Here is a 19457-nt window from a genome sequence, read left to right on the forward strand (position 1 = left end):
CCAAGTATTAGGCTGAGGGCGCCAATACTTCTGTCCGCACCAGGTTTGGAGTTTTTTTTATAAAATGATCAATGATGTGACTTTTTTTTAATTCTCTTTTGTGTTTTTTCATTGCAAGCAAAATAAATGAAGATATTACCAAAGAGTTTGTGCTTGTAATCATTTTCTGGAAGACAACGAGTATTATCTGAGAGAACTGCAGGGGGGCAATACTTTTGGCCAACACTGTAGATAGATAGATAGAGCCATATAAGGGGGCCATTATACTGTGGGAGCCAAATTAAGTTATTTATTTAACCCCTTCCACTATAGATGTATGTCAGAAGTGGAAGCTACATGGTTAGAGAGACGGATAATAAGTCATTGAACCCCTTAGATGCCATTGCCATTTGCAACTACAACATCTGGTAGGGGTGTGGGGCAGGGCTTACAAGGATTGTAATATAGGAAAGGCCATCAATATCAGATCGGTGGGGGGTCTGACACCAGCAAACCCTCCCATCATCTGTATGAAGAGGCTGTAGTGGTCAGGTGAGCGCAGCGGCCTCTTTGCTACTTACCAAGAACAGCGCCGTACATTGCCTAGTGGCAGTGCTTGATATTGCAGCTCAGACCCATTCACTTGAATGGTGCTAAGCTGATGAACGTGACATCACATGGCCTGTGAAGTGGAGGCGGAGTTCTCTAGATCTGATCTGTGGGGGTCCCGGGTGTCTTACCCCCAACAATCCTAAGAAGTCATTAATATTTTAGTCCCAAAACTATATTGCAGTATATAGTGTTGTATATGTTAAAGTCCCCTACAAGTACTAAACGTTAATATAGGTAATAAAGTTAAAAGATAATAATACAATGAATACATAGATAACAAAAAAAAAGTTGCAGAAATTGCATTTTTATGGCCACCTCGCCTCTAACAAGAATAAAGTAATAAAGATTGATCAGACTCTGCAGACACCCCATAACGGAACCAATAAAAACTGCGGCTCACCCCACAAAAAAAACAAGCCCTCCCCCAGCGCCATAGATAGATCACATACATACACCTAATATAGGCCTATGATTTCAGTTACTTTTCTTACTATTTGCAATTTTTATTACACTGAAAGTCAGAAATCGAGTGGAAATGTCAAATTTACAGAAAAATTTACTGAACACAGAATAAGGGACTGGAGAAAGAAAACAAGAGCGCGCGCCGACGACAACCACACACCTCACCTCGGTCCGCGCCCTCCTCCTTCTGTCCTTTCCCACAGTCAGATCCGAGTACCACAAGATTAATGCTGGAAGCGACCAACCATACATTGTGTGTGGGGGGTTATAGGCCATAAATTTATTCTAAATTGACCTCAGTGCGGCATACATTATAGTACGGATTATTATTTTATTTCTCTGTAAAGTCTAATGTAAACGTGTAAAGGGTTATACGAGGCCCTGCACGTAGTTGTATAGAGATGCCCCCCCCCCGCTAGTAGTTTTGGTTGCGTCCACGCAGAGTGTTGCCGGCTGTGACTACGCGCGGTGTGTGGGCGGGGCCTGGTACAGTGACGTGTACCGTAATAATGGACGCCGTTCTGTACGTGGTCGCCGCGGCGCTGCTCGCTGTCCTGCTGTTCTTTATTACCCGGATTAGAGGGCAGACGGAGGAAGGTGAGGGGGGTCCTGTTGTCCCCATTCTACCATTTATTGGGGTGGACTTTCAGTTTAGGCATCTCAAAACGTGATTACAGGTGGGGGCGGACTGCCCCTTTAAGTGGAATGACAGTCCCTATTCGTGCCCACCTGTGCCCAGTGGGATGTGCTTCACCTGGGTCACGTGATTTTAGAGTTTTGGTGGCAGCTGTGCGAGGTATAGGGCGCTGTTCACATCTGCTTTACATGGGATAGTCCCATGTGGAGAGCTCAAGGGACTCCTGTAAACAAAATGGTTTAACCCCTTAGTGACTTCTAATTTTGCCATGTTTATTGGGCCTTAATCGGTCGCGAGACAGTTGCCCCCTCTCAAAAAAAAGAAACGAAACCGGCCCACCATAAAGTGTATAAATAAAAATAAAATAAAGGGATTTTATATGTGTTTACACAGCGTGTCGGCCATTTTATTGTAGTTTTGTGGACCTTTGTTATGGTTATGTGTGTCACGTGACCCCGTGGTTTGTCACCTACATATTATATCATATTATTAATTATTTTGCAGCCGATCGGGAGCACCAGCAAGATGTGGCGACGGCGGCAGCAGCGAGACCGCGACCTCAGCCTCATCTGGAACAGCGGGCCGATGGGATGCCGAGGAGGAGGATGAACCGGAGCATGCAGGCCCAGAGAAGAGCGCAACGCATGGAGGAGGAGGAGAGAGAAGGTAGCGCCACCTAACGGGATAGGCACTCTAGTGGAGATGTAATATGGCCGCCCCCCTTGTCCTGCCATACACCTGCTATATGGTCCCATGACATGGCGGGCTACCTAACGCTAGTGTGTGCGACAAATTTGTTATAATTTAGGCCAGAATTGGGCAAACCCCTGTGTAGGCCCGAGAGAGGCAACACTAAAAAAAAACCGCACTTGTCCCCAACTCTCTGGGGTCCATCGGTGCTCTCCGTTCCGATCAGTGGCCACAGGAAAGCGCAGCCCCCCCCACTATTTTTGTGTGTAGGATGATGGTAGGTCATATGATGAGAATGACTAGTGAGTCACCAAACCGATTGAGTGGGGCTGCGAGTTCTGCTCTCAGGCCTGTGGGTGAGACGTCTATTTTTGACTATTTTTGGGTAATGACGAACCGATTCTTCCCTCTAATTGTGAAAGTGCATGTGTGTCTATGGGTGTATACAGATCTATACACAAATACACACAGCGACGGCTGTACTTCAGCTATCTTTGGCACTTCCATTGAAAAATATGGCTTCACCACAGTAAAACACCCCCACGTTCTCAGGATCAGACCACCGATGGATCGAGGAGAAATATTTTTCGTGCCATAACCCCTTTAAGGACTAGGCATTATTTATACTTTTTTCATCATCCCATTCCCAGAACCAAATCTGTTTCATTTTCCATAGCCGGAGGAGGCTTGTTTTTTATGGGATTAGTTGCATTTCTTAACGGCACCATTTTTAGAGCACTTATAACGATTAACTTTTTTTTTTTTGGAGGGTTAATACAGCAATTCCGCTATTAGTTTTTATGGCTATAAAATTTGTATCGCTTATTGTACGATAAGGATAACGTAAATTCTGCGGGTCAGTATTCTGGCAATTCCCAATATTTGTAGGACTTTAAAGGGATTCTACCATTAAAATCGAATATTTTCTCGCTAACACAAAGGAATAGCCTTAAGAAAGGCTATTCTTCTCTTACCTTTAGATGTCTTCTCCGCGCCGCCATTCCGTAGAAATCCCAGTTTTTGTTGGTTTGCAAATGAATTCTCTCGCAGCACTGGAGGTGGTCCTCAGCACTCAAACAGCACTGGGGGCGTCCCCAATGCTGCGAGAGAACTCTCCAGTGCTGCCTCCATCTTCTTCAGGAATGGCCTCTTCATGCATCTTCTTCCAGCGCTGGGGTCAAACTTTTAGACCTCGGGCTTCCGGCAGAGTCGACTGTGCATGCCCACGGCCACAAGAAAAATGGCCGTTTACACAGTAAGTAAGCAGCCATTTTCTTGTGGCCGGTGGGCATGCGCAGTTAGCTCTGCCCGAGGACTATAAGTTTCACCGCCTGTGCTGGAAGAAGACACATGAAGAGGACGTTCCTGAAGAAGATAGAGGCGGCGCTGGAGAGTTCTCTCGCAGCATTGGGGACGCCCCCAGTGCTGTTTGAGCGCTGGGGCCCGCCCCCAGTGCTGCGAGAGAACTCATTTGCATACCAGTGCAAAACTGGATTTTAACAGAACAGCGGCGCGGAGAAGACATCTAAAGGTAGGAGAAGAAAAGCCTTTCTTAAAACTATTCCGACGTGTCAAAGAGAAAAAAAAAAAAGTGTTTTAATGGTAGAATCCCTTTAAGAAAAAAAAAAGTTACTACAAAAAGCAATGTTAAAAAAAAAAAAAAAAAAAATTTTTGGTCACCATATGCTGAGAGCTCAAAATTAAATGTTTTATTTTTTTTTTATTTTTCCGTCCACAGAGGTGTGAGAGGGCTTGTTTTTTGCAGTATGAGTTAAAGTTTTCATTAGTGGCATTCTTGGATTGAGAAAAACTTTTTGATTCCATTTTATTCTGTTTTTTTTTAATGTGGCAGAATATATGTTTTATAATTATTTTCCCCTCGTCCCTGCGGGTATGATGATGTAATCATTTTATACTCCAGGTCGTTACAAATGTGGCAATACCAAATACGCGTATTGTTTTTTTTTCGGGGTGGGGGGAGAAATTAAATTAAATTATAATATAATCCGGCCCTATTCGTTCCTGCTGAGCAGCGGCCTAAGGAAAGGAACCAGAAGCGGAACGTCCTGTAATCCCATGAAGACAAAAATGACACACATGGGCCATTGTTACACCCCTCATCCGTTCCCCGCCATCAGGTTATGTGCACCCGTTGGGGCTGTCATTTTGAAACACCTTAGATGCCGCAGTCATTATTGACCATGGTCTCTAAGAGGTTAAACAGCTGGGGTCAATGTTATCACCCTAGAGGCTATCGGGTAGTGCTGGGATCCTGTGCTGCGTCTGAGCCCTTACGATCACCGTCACGTACATATATGGTAGAATGCAATAAAAGACACAGCTGTTTTTTGCACAAACAGCGCCACATTTGTCCACAGGTTATGTGCAGTACTGCAGCACAGCCCCACTTACCTGGGTGGATCTGAATTGCAATGCCAGATGCAACCTGCTGACTTGTGTGGTTTTGGTTCTAGAAGAAACCAGCCATGTATTTCTAGGCTATAGCCATCACTCATAGACCTTGACGGCCCCCTTAAAGGGATTCTACCATTAAAACCCTTTTTTTATGTGTGGATAAGACGTCAGAATAGCCTTTAGAAAGGCTATTCATCTCCTACCTTTAGATGTGATCTCTGCCGTGCTGTTCCTTAGACATACCAGTTTTTACCGATATGCAAATTAGTTCTCTGGCAGTGATGGGGGCGGGCCCCAGTGCTGAAAATGCAATGGGGGCGTCCCCACTGCAACTTGAGAACATGATCCTGCGACGCCTCTCTCTTCGGCTGGATCCTCCCCTTCTTTTGTCGTTTTCCTCCTGCGTCACCTCCGACGCCTGCGCAGTTGGCTCTGACAGTGAGACACTAGTAGAACCGACTGCGCATGCCGGCCGGCGGCCATTTTTGGGAGGCCGCTCTTGCTCTCGTAGTTCAATACAGGAGTGGCCTTCCAAAAATGGCCGCCGGCCGGCATGCGCAGTCGGTTCTACTAGTGTCTCACTGGCAGAGCCAACTGCGCAGGCGTCGGATTTTGGGTGTTGCAGACGATAAGCATTAAAGTGAATTGCCACTAGGGGGAGCTCATTGCACAATAATAGTTTGTCACCAGATAAGCCCCTTTAAGAACGAGCCATTGCACTTGTTGAAGGGTGACCTGTACTCCTGCTTGGGTCATGAGGCAGGGGCCCGGTGATGCAGTGTACCGGCAACCAGTTGTGGCTTTCCTCTCTAGAATGGGCCTAGTCCGGGGGGTGCTGTCGCTGAATCAGCCGTGGAATCCGCCTGAAGAAAGGTCAGCTCACTTCTTTTTTCCGTTAGCGGTCTGCATAGACCTCTATTGAGAGGGGGCGGATTTTAAGGTGGATTCCGCACCAAAATCTGCCCCTTCTTGCCCCGTGTGAACTAGCCCTTAAAGTTCATCAGAGTGTTTTCTAGACAGGGGAGAAGATGAGCTGTCAGTAAGAGATGTAATAATGAGTCAGTGGTGTTCTCTATAGAGGTGTTATCTTCTATTGTAATTCTATCTTCAATACGAAGCTAGCTTGCACTGGGGTCTCTTATCATTCAATGGAGGGCCTGTCTGCTAAAATTGGTTGTCCATGAACCCTACGAACTGTCATGAAGTCCAACGGGTGTCCGTTGCGTTTTTGTCAACGGACAGGGGTTCATTTCTTCCATTTTGCTTCGAATGAGAAAGCGGGGCCTAGTGGTCTTATCTTGTACACATGGCACTGGAGGAGGCTCCCGCTGCAGCCAGTTGTCTTACAGTCAATGTCCCATCTGATTTGAGGTTTGTCAGAAGGGAAGCAGAGGGGTAAGTGCTCACCTATAAAACCATTTTATCCAATTTTTCACAGCTTTGATTGTAATATGGAGTAGGAGAGGCAGTGCTGGAGATGAAAGGGGTGGTCCAAGGCTTGGTATTGATGGTGTAGGGTTGGTGGCGTGTGCTAGAGGACGGAGCAGTGGAGATCTGCAGCCCCGTCTCGGTTCCTCTTTCTCGTCCCTGCCTCGTGGCCATTTATTCTTACACAGATCTGGTCTTTTTGTCGTCTCTGAGCATCAAAACATTTGTGAAGACAGACAGGGTGTGGGCGGCGTGAGCAAGTTCTCGGTTCCACCACACGTGGGAAGACGACTGGCTTGTGGAGCTTATCTCCTGCTCTGCAGCAGCCGAGGAGTCACACTTCAGCCCTCGCCGGGCCATTCGGAATATTTGCAGATAATGATCATATTCATGAGTTTTTTTCTTTTTCTCATGTTTCCTTCTTTCTGGGCCTCTGTCAAAATAGTTGAGTAGCCAAATACATGATGTGGGTGACTAAACGTGACCTGGTTATGGCTCATACCTGAGGCTGGGCGGTTTTGCAAAAAATTGAAAAGTTTATGAACAATTTTCTATTTTATAGTCGCATGGGTATATTTCATTTTTTGTTTGTGTAGTGGCCCCATAACAATTGCCCAGTTTTGCACTTGTGTTTGTGTGTGTGTCTCTGACCGCATCTTTGTCTGCGTGTTGTTGGCTCGATGATCAGCCTATATTGAGCAAATTGCTGCTGTCGATGGTTTGCCTGCTCCGGCGTTTCGGCAGCTCTTAAGCTGTCCTGCTGCTGAACTTGTTCCTCACGCCGTGCCTGTGATTGTTCTGGCATCTCAGCAGCTTGCTGGGACGCAATATAATGAGCGTGTTGTTGGCTTTGATAATCCGCCTGCTTCAGCATTTTGGCAGCTGTCAAGGTGGCCTGCCGCTAAACTCGTTCATTGTGCTGTGCCCGTGATTGTTCCGGCATCTCAGCAGCTCGCTGGGACGCCATATAATGAGCGTGGTGTTGGTTTTGATGATCCACCTGCTCGGGCGTTTCAGCAGTTGTTAAGCTGGCCTATCACTCAATGCATACCTCACGCTGTGCCTGTGATTGTTCTGGCATCTCAGCAGCTGGTTAGGAAGCCATATAATAAGCGTGTTGTTGGCGCCGATGATCCCCCTCAGCTCCACTTGAAGAGAACTCTGTGACTTCTGGCTCCTTCATAGCTGTCGTTGTCTTAGAATTTTGCAACAAATTAGATTTTCTTTTTCCCGACATGTAGCAAACTGCCAATCTGGATTAAAGGTGTTTTCCCTTGTCAGTGTGTCAGCACTGCCTGGAGCAGATCAGATAATATGCAAATACTTGTACACAAACCACTGAGGGTTAGCTGAGTGTTTACACATTGAGATAACAACCCTGGTTGAGATGAGGCTGCTGCAAAAACACTGTAATATAGTATGTGAATATAAATTCATAACAGTCGTGAAGCCATGTCATTTACCGGGATAACAAGTAGCCTATGTGTTAATGGAGGTTACAAACTATCTATGTGCCAAATTTCATTCAAATCCGTTCAGCTGTTTTTGCGTGATTGAGGAACAAACACATAGACATACAAACTTTCACATTTATAATAGTAGGATAGGATTTTTTATTTTTTTTAATTATTTTTATAAATCTCTGGACAATCCCTTGAAGCGGTTATTCCAGTTAATTCTTATCCCTCAGCGGTGTGTGTCTTCTATTACTTGAGTAGGAGCACGTCACTCACTCCTCGTCCACTACAGCAATTTCTTGCACCTGGAGGCTGCCAGAACAGCTGACGCTGTGTTCACACCAGCACCCGGTCTCTGTTATCAGGTTTCCGTCTTCTGCATGCAGAAGACGGAAACCTGTCATGCCGAGTCCGGCTGTGAGCACCAGTGAGAGTTTTATGCTCGCCGCGGCGAAACGTTTTTTTTTAAACCGGACACAGAGTACTGCATGTCCGACTCTGTGTCCGGTTTAAAAAAACGGTTTAGCTGCAAAGAGCATAAAACGCTCATCGGCACTCACGGCCGGACACTTTTCAAACCCATTCAAATGAATGTGTATAAAAGAGTCCTTCAAGTCTATGGTGAAAAAAAAAAAAAATTAACATGCAAAAAGTCACTACTATTCACTCACAAGAAATAGTAAAAATGAAGTCTTACGGCGACAATGAAAACAAAATATTGTCCTTCAAAAAACAAGCCCTGACAAGGCTACATTGATAGGAAAATAAGAAAGTAATTTTTCTTGGAATATTGTGACACAGGCATATATATATTGTGACACAGGCATTATGATATTAAGTGCAACTGTGCAAAAGTTGTAAAACATAAAAAAATAAAATAAAATCACACAGTGCCTTAATCGTACTGACCCGCAGACTAAAGCGAAGACTAAAAATGCTAAAAACGGTGACAGAATTTTATTTATTTATTTTTTTTGCTAATTTCCCCAGACAGAGTTAATAAAACTTACCGTAACTGGCAGCCCAAAATGGTAAGGAATTGGAAAAAAAAACCTCCTCTCTGCAAAAAATAAGCCCTTATATGGCAATATTGAAAAAAAAAAAATAAAATATAAAATATGGAACTCAACAAGGAAAAAAACAAACAAAAAAGTTTGGTGCATCACCCACGACTCTACCGGTGCTGTGTCCCTGCGGCGGGGGGTACGGCCTTTCCACATGTTCTCATCTTCTTTTTATTTTTCAGCTGTGGTGGAAGAAGACCACGATGAGGATGAGGAGGAGTCGCCGACTGTTCAGGCCACAGGGAAGATTGGAGCCAAGAAGCAGAAGAAGCTGGAGGAGAAGCAGGCGAGAAAAGCGCAGCGGGAGGTAAGACCAAAGACAAAGATGGATGACGTGAACGTATCGGCCAATTCCAAGATCTCCGCTGGCTGTCAAGAAATGGGAAAACATCCCAAAACTAAAGCGTCCCCTGACCTCGTGCTGGTTACAGAGGATAAGGGTCGGTGCACTGTGTTAGTAATGAACTTCAAGGGGTTGTCCAGGAATTTGTGCCTATGACCTGTCCTGCGGGGTATCTGATCGGTGGGGGGTGACAGACAGCCCTTGGATGGATCAGCTGCAGGAGGCCACTTCTAAAACCTGCATTATACACTGCATAGGACGGAATCAGCTGGCTCTGTACACTATATAGTCACTGGACAGCGTAACTGCTGAGCTGCAGTACCTGCTCCAGCCACTATACAGAAGCTGGAGCTGTCAGGCGTTGGGAGTAGCCACAAATGGCTGATCTGTGCAGGGGCTTCCTTGCCTCATTTAACAGATTTCATAGGGTTTTGTTTTTTATCCATTCTACTCTACTCGCCTCCAGAGCTGCATTCAGAATTCTGCTAGTTTCTACAGAAAAAAAAAAAAAAAAAAAAAAAGGCTCCATCCTATTGCTCTGAACTGACACTGATGTAATGTATTAGGGGTGTCTGCAGCCCGAGAACTAATAGAAGCGGCAGAAGTAAGTGTGCAGCTTTGGCTGTGACTGGAGGATAGGCAGATGTACAATGATGGTAATGCTGAAGATATTCAGTTCAGGATCTCTGATGAGCGGTGGAAATGATCTAATCTTATTTATGTAATAGGCAGAAGAAGCCGAAAGAGAAGAACGCAAGAAACAAGACCAGAAACGGGAAGAGGAGAGGCGGAAGGAAGATGAGCGGGTGCGACTGGAAGAAGAAAGAGAGGTCCGTCCATGACTTATATCCTGCTATTACTAATAGTATAAGTGTTCTATCTATCTATCTATCTATCTATCTATCTATCTATCTATCTCCTATCTATCTATCTCCTATCTATCTATCCTATCTATCTATCTATCTATCTATCTCCTATCTATCTATCTATCTATCTATCTATCTATCTATCTCCTATCTATCTATCTATCTATCTATCTATCTATCTATCTCCTATCTATCTTCTATCTATCTATCTATCTATCTATCTATCTATCTATCCATCTATCTTGCCATGTAGACAACTGGCTGCCGCAGGAGCCTCCCCCCTCTCCCTGTAACAGTGCCCTAACAGTTCTCCTCTTATCCTTATAGTGTGAATAGGGGTTTAGAAATGTACAGCTTAGTTGAGGATTCATGACTACCCCACACAACTAGAGCAGAGAGAAGGTCCCGCCAGCTGCACATCTTCCCACACGTAGGTGCCGAGGCTACAGGAGTGAAGACTCTCACAGTCATGTGGTGTGTGGGCTGCAGTTGCACAGTCTCAAGGCCCCGCTGCTTCCATCATACATGGATATTTTTATCTCTACATAAACTACAGCAACTCAGGAGATGAACATTTTAACACAATTTATTCTGGTAGTAGGCCCTTCATCTAGAACGGAATGCTAGGGCTGCAGTGAAGACTGACACAGCAGAAGTGGATAACCGTATAAAACAATCTAAACAAGATAAAATATCTTTCATGACAATGTATATCTAATATCGATCTGTCATTTTCCTTAGTTTTTTATCTATCTATCTATCTATCTATCTATCTATCTATCTATCTATCTATCCACTAAAATCAGCAGCGCTCTGTAGAGGGCGCTAAGACATATGCAAACGATAACAATATGAAGTTTTCTCTGCATTAAGCAAAATGCACACAACCTTGTGGGTGTTGTTGGGCCGTGATTGAACGGCACGGATGGCACAAGGATGACCTTCATGTGTCGCCTGTGGCTCTCCAGCCCCATTCATTGAGGCCATTGGCCACTGTCTGCAGAATGGACAGAAGAGAACCTATCCTGAATTTTGGTCGTGTGTATGGGTCCATAGAAAAGAATGGGTCAGTGTGTTAGCCCTGAAAAACACTGTGCACACGGCCTCACTGCTATTGTCATTATCCGTGAATATACATGAGGTTCTTGGCGCACTATTTGATCAAATTGTGAGAGCCCATCTGCCCCCACAAGGCGACCTCATTCAGAGGAGACCTAACACTAGACAGACTTACCACACTCTGGCCTGTCTCTTGGCGGATGTGGCTCCCTCCATGTTGGAGCTATCTGAAGTAGAATAGAGTATATTTGGATCCTCCCCTAAATCCACTTTGTAGGCCAAGACCAAAGTCTGAGAGATGGATCTGTATATGTAGGGTCTCATCTGAATGAGATCGCCTTGTTGTTGGGATGGGCTTTCACAATTTGATCAAACAATACACTAAGAACCTCACATTTATATACACAGCTAATGACTATAGTAGTAATGTCGTTTATAAAGGGTACCTGAGTCTTGCTGGGCAGTCTGTTCTATGACTGTATAAGCCGCCATACATAATGTCCTATCGGTTTTTCTGATGCTAATAATCACATTATGGCTGCAACACATTTTCCAGTTATCTATGAAGAAGGGGACGCAGTGGTGTAACTACCGGGGTAGCAGCTGCCACAGGGCTCGGGACATTAGGGGCCCAGTGACTACCGCTGCGTTTTTTTTTCTTTTCTTAATAGGCCGTTACTGGCTGGAATCACTCCAGCCGGTAACGGGCCATACTGACATACCGATCCTGGCAGTGGCCGGGATCAGTAAGTGACACCGCGGGCCCCACAAACATCATTATACTCATGGGTCTTTTCAAACCCCCGAGTATAATGATCGGAGGCCCAGGAGAGGTAAGAGAACATAAGAAAAACGTGTTACTTACCTCTCCAGGCAGGCTTCGGGCCTACTTCTGTGACTCTCCCTGACGCCACATGATCTGGGCCTGCATCCCGGGTCATGTGACATCCTGGATGGCATTGAAGATGGTCAACACCACCGAGGACTGCAGCAAAGCCGGGGATAGGTAAGTAACATTGTTTTTTTTATGTTGGTACCCCCCTTCGGTCTCTGATTATTATACTCTGGGGTCTGAAAGGACCCCAGAGTATAATAATTGTTCATGGGTGACCACAGTGGGGCATAATACTGTGTGCAGGGGCCACTATGTGGCATAACATTGGGTGCAGGGGTTACTATGGGGCATAATACTGGGTGCAGGGGTTACTATGGGGCATAATAGTGTGTGCAGGGGCCACTATGGGGCATAATAGTGTGTGCAGGGGCCACTATGGGGCATAATAGTGTGTGCAGGGGCCACTATGGAGCATAATACTGTGTGCAGGGGTTACTATGGGGCATAATACTGTGTGCAGGGGCCACTATGGGGCATAATAGTGTGTACAGGGGCCACTATGGGGCATAATAGTGTGTGCAGGGGCCACTATGGGGCATAATAGTGTGTGCAGGGGCCACTATGGGGCATAATACTGTGTGCAGGGGCCACTATGGGGGATAATACTGTGTGCAGGGGCCGCTATGGGCATAATACTGTGTGCAGGGGCCACTATGGGGGATAATACTGTGTGCAGGGGCCACTAGGGGGCATAATACTGTGTGCAGGGGCCACTATGGGACATAATACTGTGTGCAGGGGCCACTATGGGGGATAATACTGTGTGCAGGGGCCACTATGGGGCATAATACTGTGTGCAGGGGCCACTATGGGGCATAATACTGTGTGCAGGGGCCACTATGGGGGATAATAGTGTGTGCAGGGGCCACTATGGGGGATAATACTGTGTGCAGGGGCCACTATGGGGGATAATACTGTGTGCAGGGGCCACTATGGGGGATAATACTGTGTGCAGGGGCCACTATGGGGGATAATACTGTGTGCAGGGGCCACTATGGGGGATAATACTGTGTGCAGGGGCCACTATGGGGGATAATACTGTGTGCAGGGGCCACTATGGGGGATAATACTGTGTGCAGGGGCCACTATGGGGGATAATACTGTGTGCAGGGGCCACTATGGGGGATAATACTGTGTGCAGGGGCCACTATGGGGGATAATACTGTGTGCAGGGGCCACTATGGGGGATAATACTGTGTGCAGGGGCCACTATGGGGGATAATACTGTGTGCAGGGGCCACTATGGGGGATAATACTGTGTGCAGGGGCCACTATGGGGGATAATACTGTGTGCAGGGGCCACTATGGGGGATAATACTGTGTGCAGGGGCCACTATGGGGGATAATACTGTGTGCAGGGGCCACTATGGGGGATAATACTGTGTGCAGGGGCCACTATGGGGGATAATACTGTGTGCAGGGGCCACTATGGGGGATAATACTGTGTGCAGGGGCCACTATGGGGGATAATACTGTGTGCAGGGGCCACTATGGGGGATAATACTGTGTGCAGGGGCCACTATGGGGGATAATACTGTGTGCAGGGGCCACTATGGGGGATAATACTGTGTGCAGGGGCCACTATGGGGGATAATACTGTGTGCAGGGGCCACTATGGGGGATAATACTGTGTGCAGGGGCCACTATGGGGGATAATACTGTGTGCAGGGGCCACTATGGGGGATAATACTGTGTGCAGGGGCCACTATGGGGGATAATACTGTGTGCAGGGGCCACTATGGGGGATAATACTGTGTGCAGGGGCCACTATGGGGGATAATACTGTGTGCAGGGGCCACTATGGGGGATAATACTGTGTGCAGGGGCCACTATGGGGGATAATACTGTGTGCAGGGGCCACTATGGGGGATAATACTGTGTGCAGGGGCCACTATGGGGGATAATACTGTGTGCAGGGGCCACTATGGGGGATAATACTGTGTGCAGGGGCCACTATGGGGGATAATACTGTGTGCAGGGGCCACTATGGGGGATAATACTGTGTGCAGGGGCCACTATGGGGGATAATACTGTGTGCAGGGGCCACTATGGGGGATAATACTGTGTGCAGGGGCCACTATGGGGGATAATACTGTGTGCAGGGGCCACTATGGGGGATAATACTGTGTGCAGGGGCCACTATGGGGGATAATACTGTGTGCAGGGGCCACTATGGGGGATAATACTGTGTGCAGGGGCCACTATGGGGGATAATAGTGTGTGCAGGGGCCACTATGGGGGATAATAGTGTGTGCAGGGGCCACTATGGGGGATAATAGTGTGTGCAGGGGCCACTATGGGGGATAATACTGTGTGCAGGGGCCACTATGGGGGATAATACTGTGTGCAGGGGCCACTATGGGGGATAATACTGTGTGCAGGGGCCACTATGGGGGGTAATACTGTGTGCAGGGGCCACTATGGGGCGTAATACTGTGTGCAGGGGCCACTATGGGGCGTAATACTGTGTGCAGGGGCCACTATGGGGCGTAATACTGTGTGCAGGGGCCACTATGGGGCGTAATACTGTGTGCAGGGGCCACTATGGGGCGTAATACTGTGTGCAGGGGCCACTATGGGGCGTAATACTGTGTGCAGGGGCCACTATGGGGCGTAATACTGTGTGCAGGGGCCACTATGGGGCGTAATACTGTGTGCAGGGGCCACTATGGGGCGTAATACTGTGTGCAGGGGCCACTATGGGGCGTAATACTGTGTGCAGGGGCCACTATGGGGCGTAATACTGTGTGCAGGGGCCACTATGGGGCGTAATACTGTGTGCAGGGGCCACTATGGGGCGTAATACTGTGTGCAGGGGCCACTATGGGGCGTAATACTGTGTGCAGGGGCCACTATGGGGCGTAATACTGTGTGCAGGGGCCACTATGGGGCGTAATACTGTGTGCAGGGGCCACTATGGGGCGTAATACTGTGTGCAGGGGCCACTATGGGGCGTAATACTGTGTGCAGGGGCCACTATGGGGCGTAATACTGTGTGCAGGGGCCACTATGGGGCGTAATACTGTGTGCAGGGGCCACTATGGGGCGTAATAGAGAGTGCAGGAATGCGAGGAGGGGGGGGGGGGTCGGTCATGGTGGGGGGGCCCCCATGGCGTTCCTAGTTACGCCATTGATGGGATGTGTACAATAAGGAGCAGTCTGCCCCTTCCCCAGTAAGGAGTATCAGTCCCTACTATGTGCATTCACTGTGTGAAGACAGAACAGACCCTCCACTCCACTCACTGTGACCTTATCTTGTATCTATAGACAGGACTTCCCTAATAACAGGGAGTGAACTGCCAATCAGGCAGAAAACAGCAATCTTTTTAATTTAAAAGTATAAATGTACATTTAGGTCCAGAATCTCCTGCTGTATGAAATTAGACTAAAGTGCCTGAAACCGGACCTATTAGTAGAGGTGACGAATCCCCCTTTACTGTCTGCCCTGATCCTGTGACTACCTTCTTGTTTTCGCCGTTTCATCCTTATTCCAGTACGGTATTGTTCCCACACGTATTATGGCGATGTACAATAAGTGTTTTTGCACTCGCCGTTGACATTTCGCTCGCCTCAGTGTTTTTTCTTCTTGTCTCCGTTCTCTTCTCTACATATTTGTGGTACATTTTACTTTTCACACTGAATATTTTGTGGTATTTTTTTTCTTCTCCTCTTTTGGGTCTCGAGCAACACCCTTATTCTAACAGACCAAAGCGACAGGAAAATAAAAGTGGCGTCTGCCCTCCTACACAGGCGCCCGGGGCTCATTCTGACCTTTACAGCAGATCTGCTCTCATCATTGACTTTGTAGATCTCATTTATTTTCATCATTTTATATTTATTTCTATCATTTTCCACAGTAGATTGAGGATGTCTCACGTCACAAACCTCTTCTAGTAGTGTAGGATTGCGGCATATTTTGGAGGGTCAGGATGGTTTTAGCTATTGGCCATGAGGTCTAACAGAGCGTTCCCTCTTCTTGCCCGCAAAGTCAGTGGTTGGATCGATTTTTATTTATTTTATTTTTTTATAAATTGTTGGCCAAAAATCCATCAATATCCCACCGTATAGCTCGTGTAGAGCTGCAATATTCTATTATTTTCTTTTACAGCCAAAAATGGAATTTTTTTTATTTATTTTTTTATAAACGTAGAATTTCTTTATATTCCAGTAGACTTGGCTCTGTTATCATCATTATCCATAGGACCATTATTACTATTGTATTCTTATTATTCTCATTGTCATGATTAGAATATCTCCATAGGGAGGCTGTGACCTCCTAACCAAGGGCATAGGACTTTAACCTAAGGCTCCGTTCCCACGGAGTAACGCGCCGCGCATTCAGACATGTATACACGTGTCAGAGTGTGAGTGCTCAAAACAGATCCCATTCACTTCAATGGGTGCCGGCTCACGCGCGCTACGCATTGAAATCAATGGGTTAGAAAGCCTCCCATTGATTTCATTACTATTTTATTGCCCCCCTTCCCCCAGGGGGCTTGAACCTGCAATAATTTGATTGCAAGTCCCCATAGACTGCCGTCTATGGGAGATTCTCTACATTACTATTACGGCTGGTCATGGACTAGCCACAATAATAATATAGCAGTGACAGGCCTGGGGGCCTTCAGTTGGCTCCCGGCTCTCACCAGAACAGGTCAGCTCCTGCAAGCTCGCCGCGCAGGAGCCGGCCTGCAACTTTACAGGTAGGTGGCCGGTGGGGACCGGCCCTGGGGTGTATTCTACACTTTGGGGGGAAGGGGGGGAATAAGTTTTAATGCCCGGAATTAGAATGCATTCTAACTGCGAACATTAGCTTTGGGCCTCCGAGTATAGCGGAGACCCGTTTCCTATGGTGACCGCTCTGCAGCAGAGCGGCCGCCATTATTCTTACAGACCCAGCATCAAACCCTCCCCGGCAATAGAACGGCGGATGCCGCAAAGGGTTTTAGACCTTTTTAGGCAGCATTGCCACAGGAAGCCAGCCGCGGCAGGAACATGGCAATGCTCCACATTCGGACTATAAGACGCACCCTCGTTTTCCCCCCAAATTTGAAGGAAAAAAGTGCGTCTTATAGTCTGAAAATTTTTAAGGATGTGCGTGGTGTCCATAGGGCGATCTTCTACACCTCTCCAATATTATCATCTTTATTGCAATTTTATTATTATCATCATCATTATTATTATTATTATTATTATTATTATTATTATTATTTCCATTATTATTATAATTGTTGCAATTTTTTTATAATTCAATAATAAAATAATGGCAATAATGAATCATTATTTCCTATTATTATTATTATTATTATTATTATTATTATTATTATTATTATTATTATTTATTATTATTTCCATTATTATTATAGCCATTGTTTTATTATTTTCGTTTTCATAAGTATAATTAATAATTCCATTATTATTATTTATTTAATTATACTTATTTTATCATTATTTCCATTTTTTTATTCCATAATAATAATAATAGTAATAATAATTGTAAATTGTTGTTATTTAATTATAATTTTATTAGCATTTTTTATTTTAATTCCATAATGATAATCCTTTCCATTCTCCGCCTCATCATTATTATTACTGTTATTATTTCCATTATTGTTATGATCATCCTCATTATTATAATTATTTTATCATTATTTCCATTATTATTATTATTTCCGTTGATTATCATCATTCTTTTGATAATTTCCATGGTTACCATTATCCTTTCCATCGTTATCATACAATTATTATAGATTAGCTGATCGCTCATGATAAAGTCCTGTTACGAGATATATTTTATCTTTACTCTAAAAATGATAAATTAGCAAGGTTTTTCTTTTTCTATATTTCATTTTTTAGTTTTATTTTTTTATTTATTTTTTATTTAATTTTATTTTCACTGTCAGGCAGTGCTCCCCCCCCTTCCCCCGATATCTTTGCGTCTGCTGTATTTTGAGTGTTTGGCCCCCTTTGTTCTGTGTTTTTCACCTGTATTTTTTTGGCTGTGGCGCGGCGCTCTCATGGGGAATTCCCTTTCGCCCCGTGGAGTTTTTCTGGTGAGGAAATGGTTTACCAACTGACACTTTATCACAGAGTGAGCGCTTCCTTTTCATTGCAAAACAGTGCGCCTCGAAAAAGATCACAAGTCTGTTGAGATCGGCGCGGCCCTTTCTTCCTGTGCACACACAGCAGCAGGTCTGGGCTTTTTTTTTTTTTTTTTTTCTATTTATATAATTTGACATTCTAATGAAATTATTAATTATTTGAACCTTTTAGTGACATGTTACATACATGCACGTCACATGTGCGGGAAGTGTATGGAGCAACATTTGGAATGGGTAAAAAATGTATTTTACCTGCGATTTAACCCCCCAGATTACACGACGATTGTTTCATCTGAATGCTTAAACAGTGGTAGGGGGCGCTCTATGATCCTTGTGACTTGAGTGGTGGCCGTAGTAGAGAAGATGTCGTCTAAGACTGCCGACTTCATATCCCTATTACACCCTGCCAGTTGAAATCACAATGCAGATGGGTGGCAATTTACCGTATATACTCGAGTATAAGCCGACCCGAGTATAAGCCGAGGCCCCTAATTTTACCACAAAAAACTGGAAAACTTATTGACTCGAGTATAAGCTGAGGGGGGGAAATGCAGCAGCTACTGGAAAATTTCAAAAATTAAAATGGTCAGAGTTTTTGGGTGCAGTAGATGCTGGGGAAGGGGAGGGGGTGTTTTGGTTGTCTGTCTGCCCCTTCCCTGAGCTTGAGGACTGTTTTTTTTATGGGAGATTCTATAAATTACTATTGCAGCTGGTCATAGACACCCCCCCCCCCCTCTCTCGAGTATAAGCCCAGGGGGGCTTTTTCAGCACTAAAACTGTGCTGAAAAATTCGGCTTATACTCGAGTATATACGGTACAAAATAAATTTAAAAAATGCTAAAAATTTTAAATAAAAAAACACTTCCCGTAAAAATACCATCAATTAAAAAAATAAATAAATATCGGTTTTGAGGCACAATGGTAATTTATATGTAGGTGTTGTTGAGGCAGGGCTTGAACCTGTGATGTGACGGTGGATTCATTTTTTTTATTAATATTTTTGTTTATTTTAATTTGTTTATTTTTATACTTTTTTTTTTTTTTTTTTGCTGATTTTCCTTGATATAGTCCCAGTTACAGGAGGAATACAGAAGGAATCCTCTGCTATACTGGAGAGCTGGTCTGTGTAACTGTAGGACCCAACAGCATCTGGGCCTCAATGGATCACATGTGTCCACACAGCACTCGGGAAGGCAGGGACGGTATTAAATCGCCCTTGCGTTCTGTATAGAAGGCCGGCTCCCTGGTTCTGCACAATCTCATCCAGCTGCTGATCTCTGCTGGGACGTTGGGACGTAGCGATACATCCTTGCAAAGTTAGATGCCGCCTGCTGGGATATATATATATATATATATATATATATATATATATATATATATATATATATTATATGGAATGGGCGGTCATCATATGCTTAAAAAGACAAAGCATGCACAATGCCAGAATTG

At 45.2% G+C, this 19457-nt stretch overlaps 1 protein-coding gene across 1 annotated transcript in view; it reads left to right on the plus strand.

Moving 5' to 3' along the window:
- The first annotated feature begins 1540 nt into the window (after window positions 1-1540).
- DDRGK1 (DDRGK domain containing 1) overlaps window positions 1541-19457 on the plus strand; it is a 38082-nt gene continuing 20165 nt past the window's right edge. Inside the window, exons 1-4 of the mRNA XM_075261796.1 lie at window positions 1541-1650; window positions 2195-2356; window positions 8927-9051; window positions 9816-9917. Coding sequence (XP_075117897.1) covers window positions 1563-1650; window positions 2195-2356; window positions 8927-9051; window positions 9816-9917 — 477 coding nt within the window. The 5' untranslated portion in view covers window positions 1541-1562. The remainder of the gene's footprint in view (window positions 1651-2194; window positions 2357-8926; window positions 9052-9815; window positions 9918-19457) is intronic.

This window comes from Leptodactylus fuscus, chromosome 1 (assembly GCF_031893055.1).
Source record: "Leptodactylus fuscus isolate aLepFus1 chromosome 1, aLepFus1.hap2, whole genome shotgun sequence".
NCBI classification, from domain to species: domain Eukaryota; kingdom Metazoa; phylum Chordata; class Amphibia; order Anura; family Leptodactylidae; genus Leptodactylus; species Leptodactylus fuscus.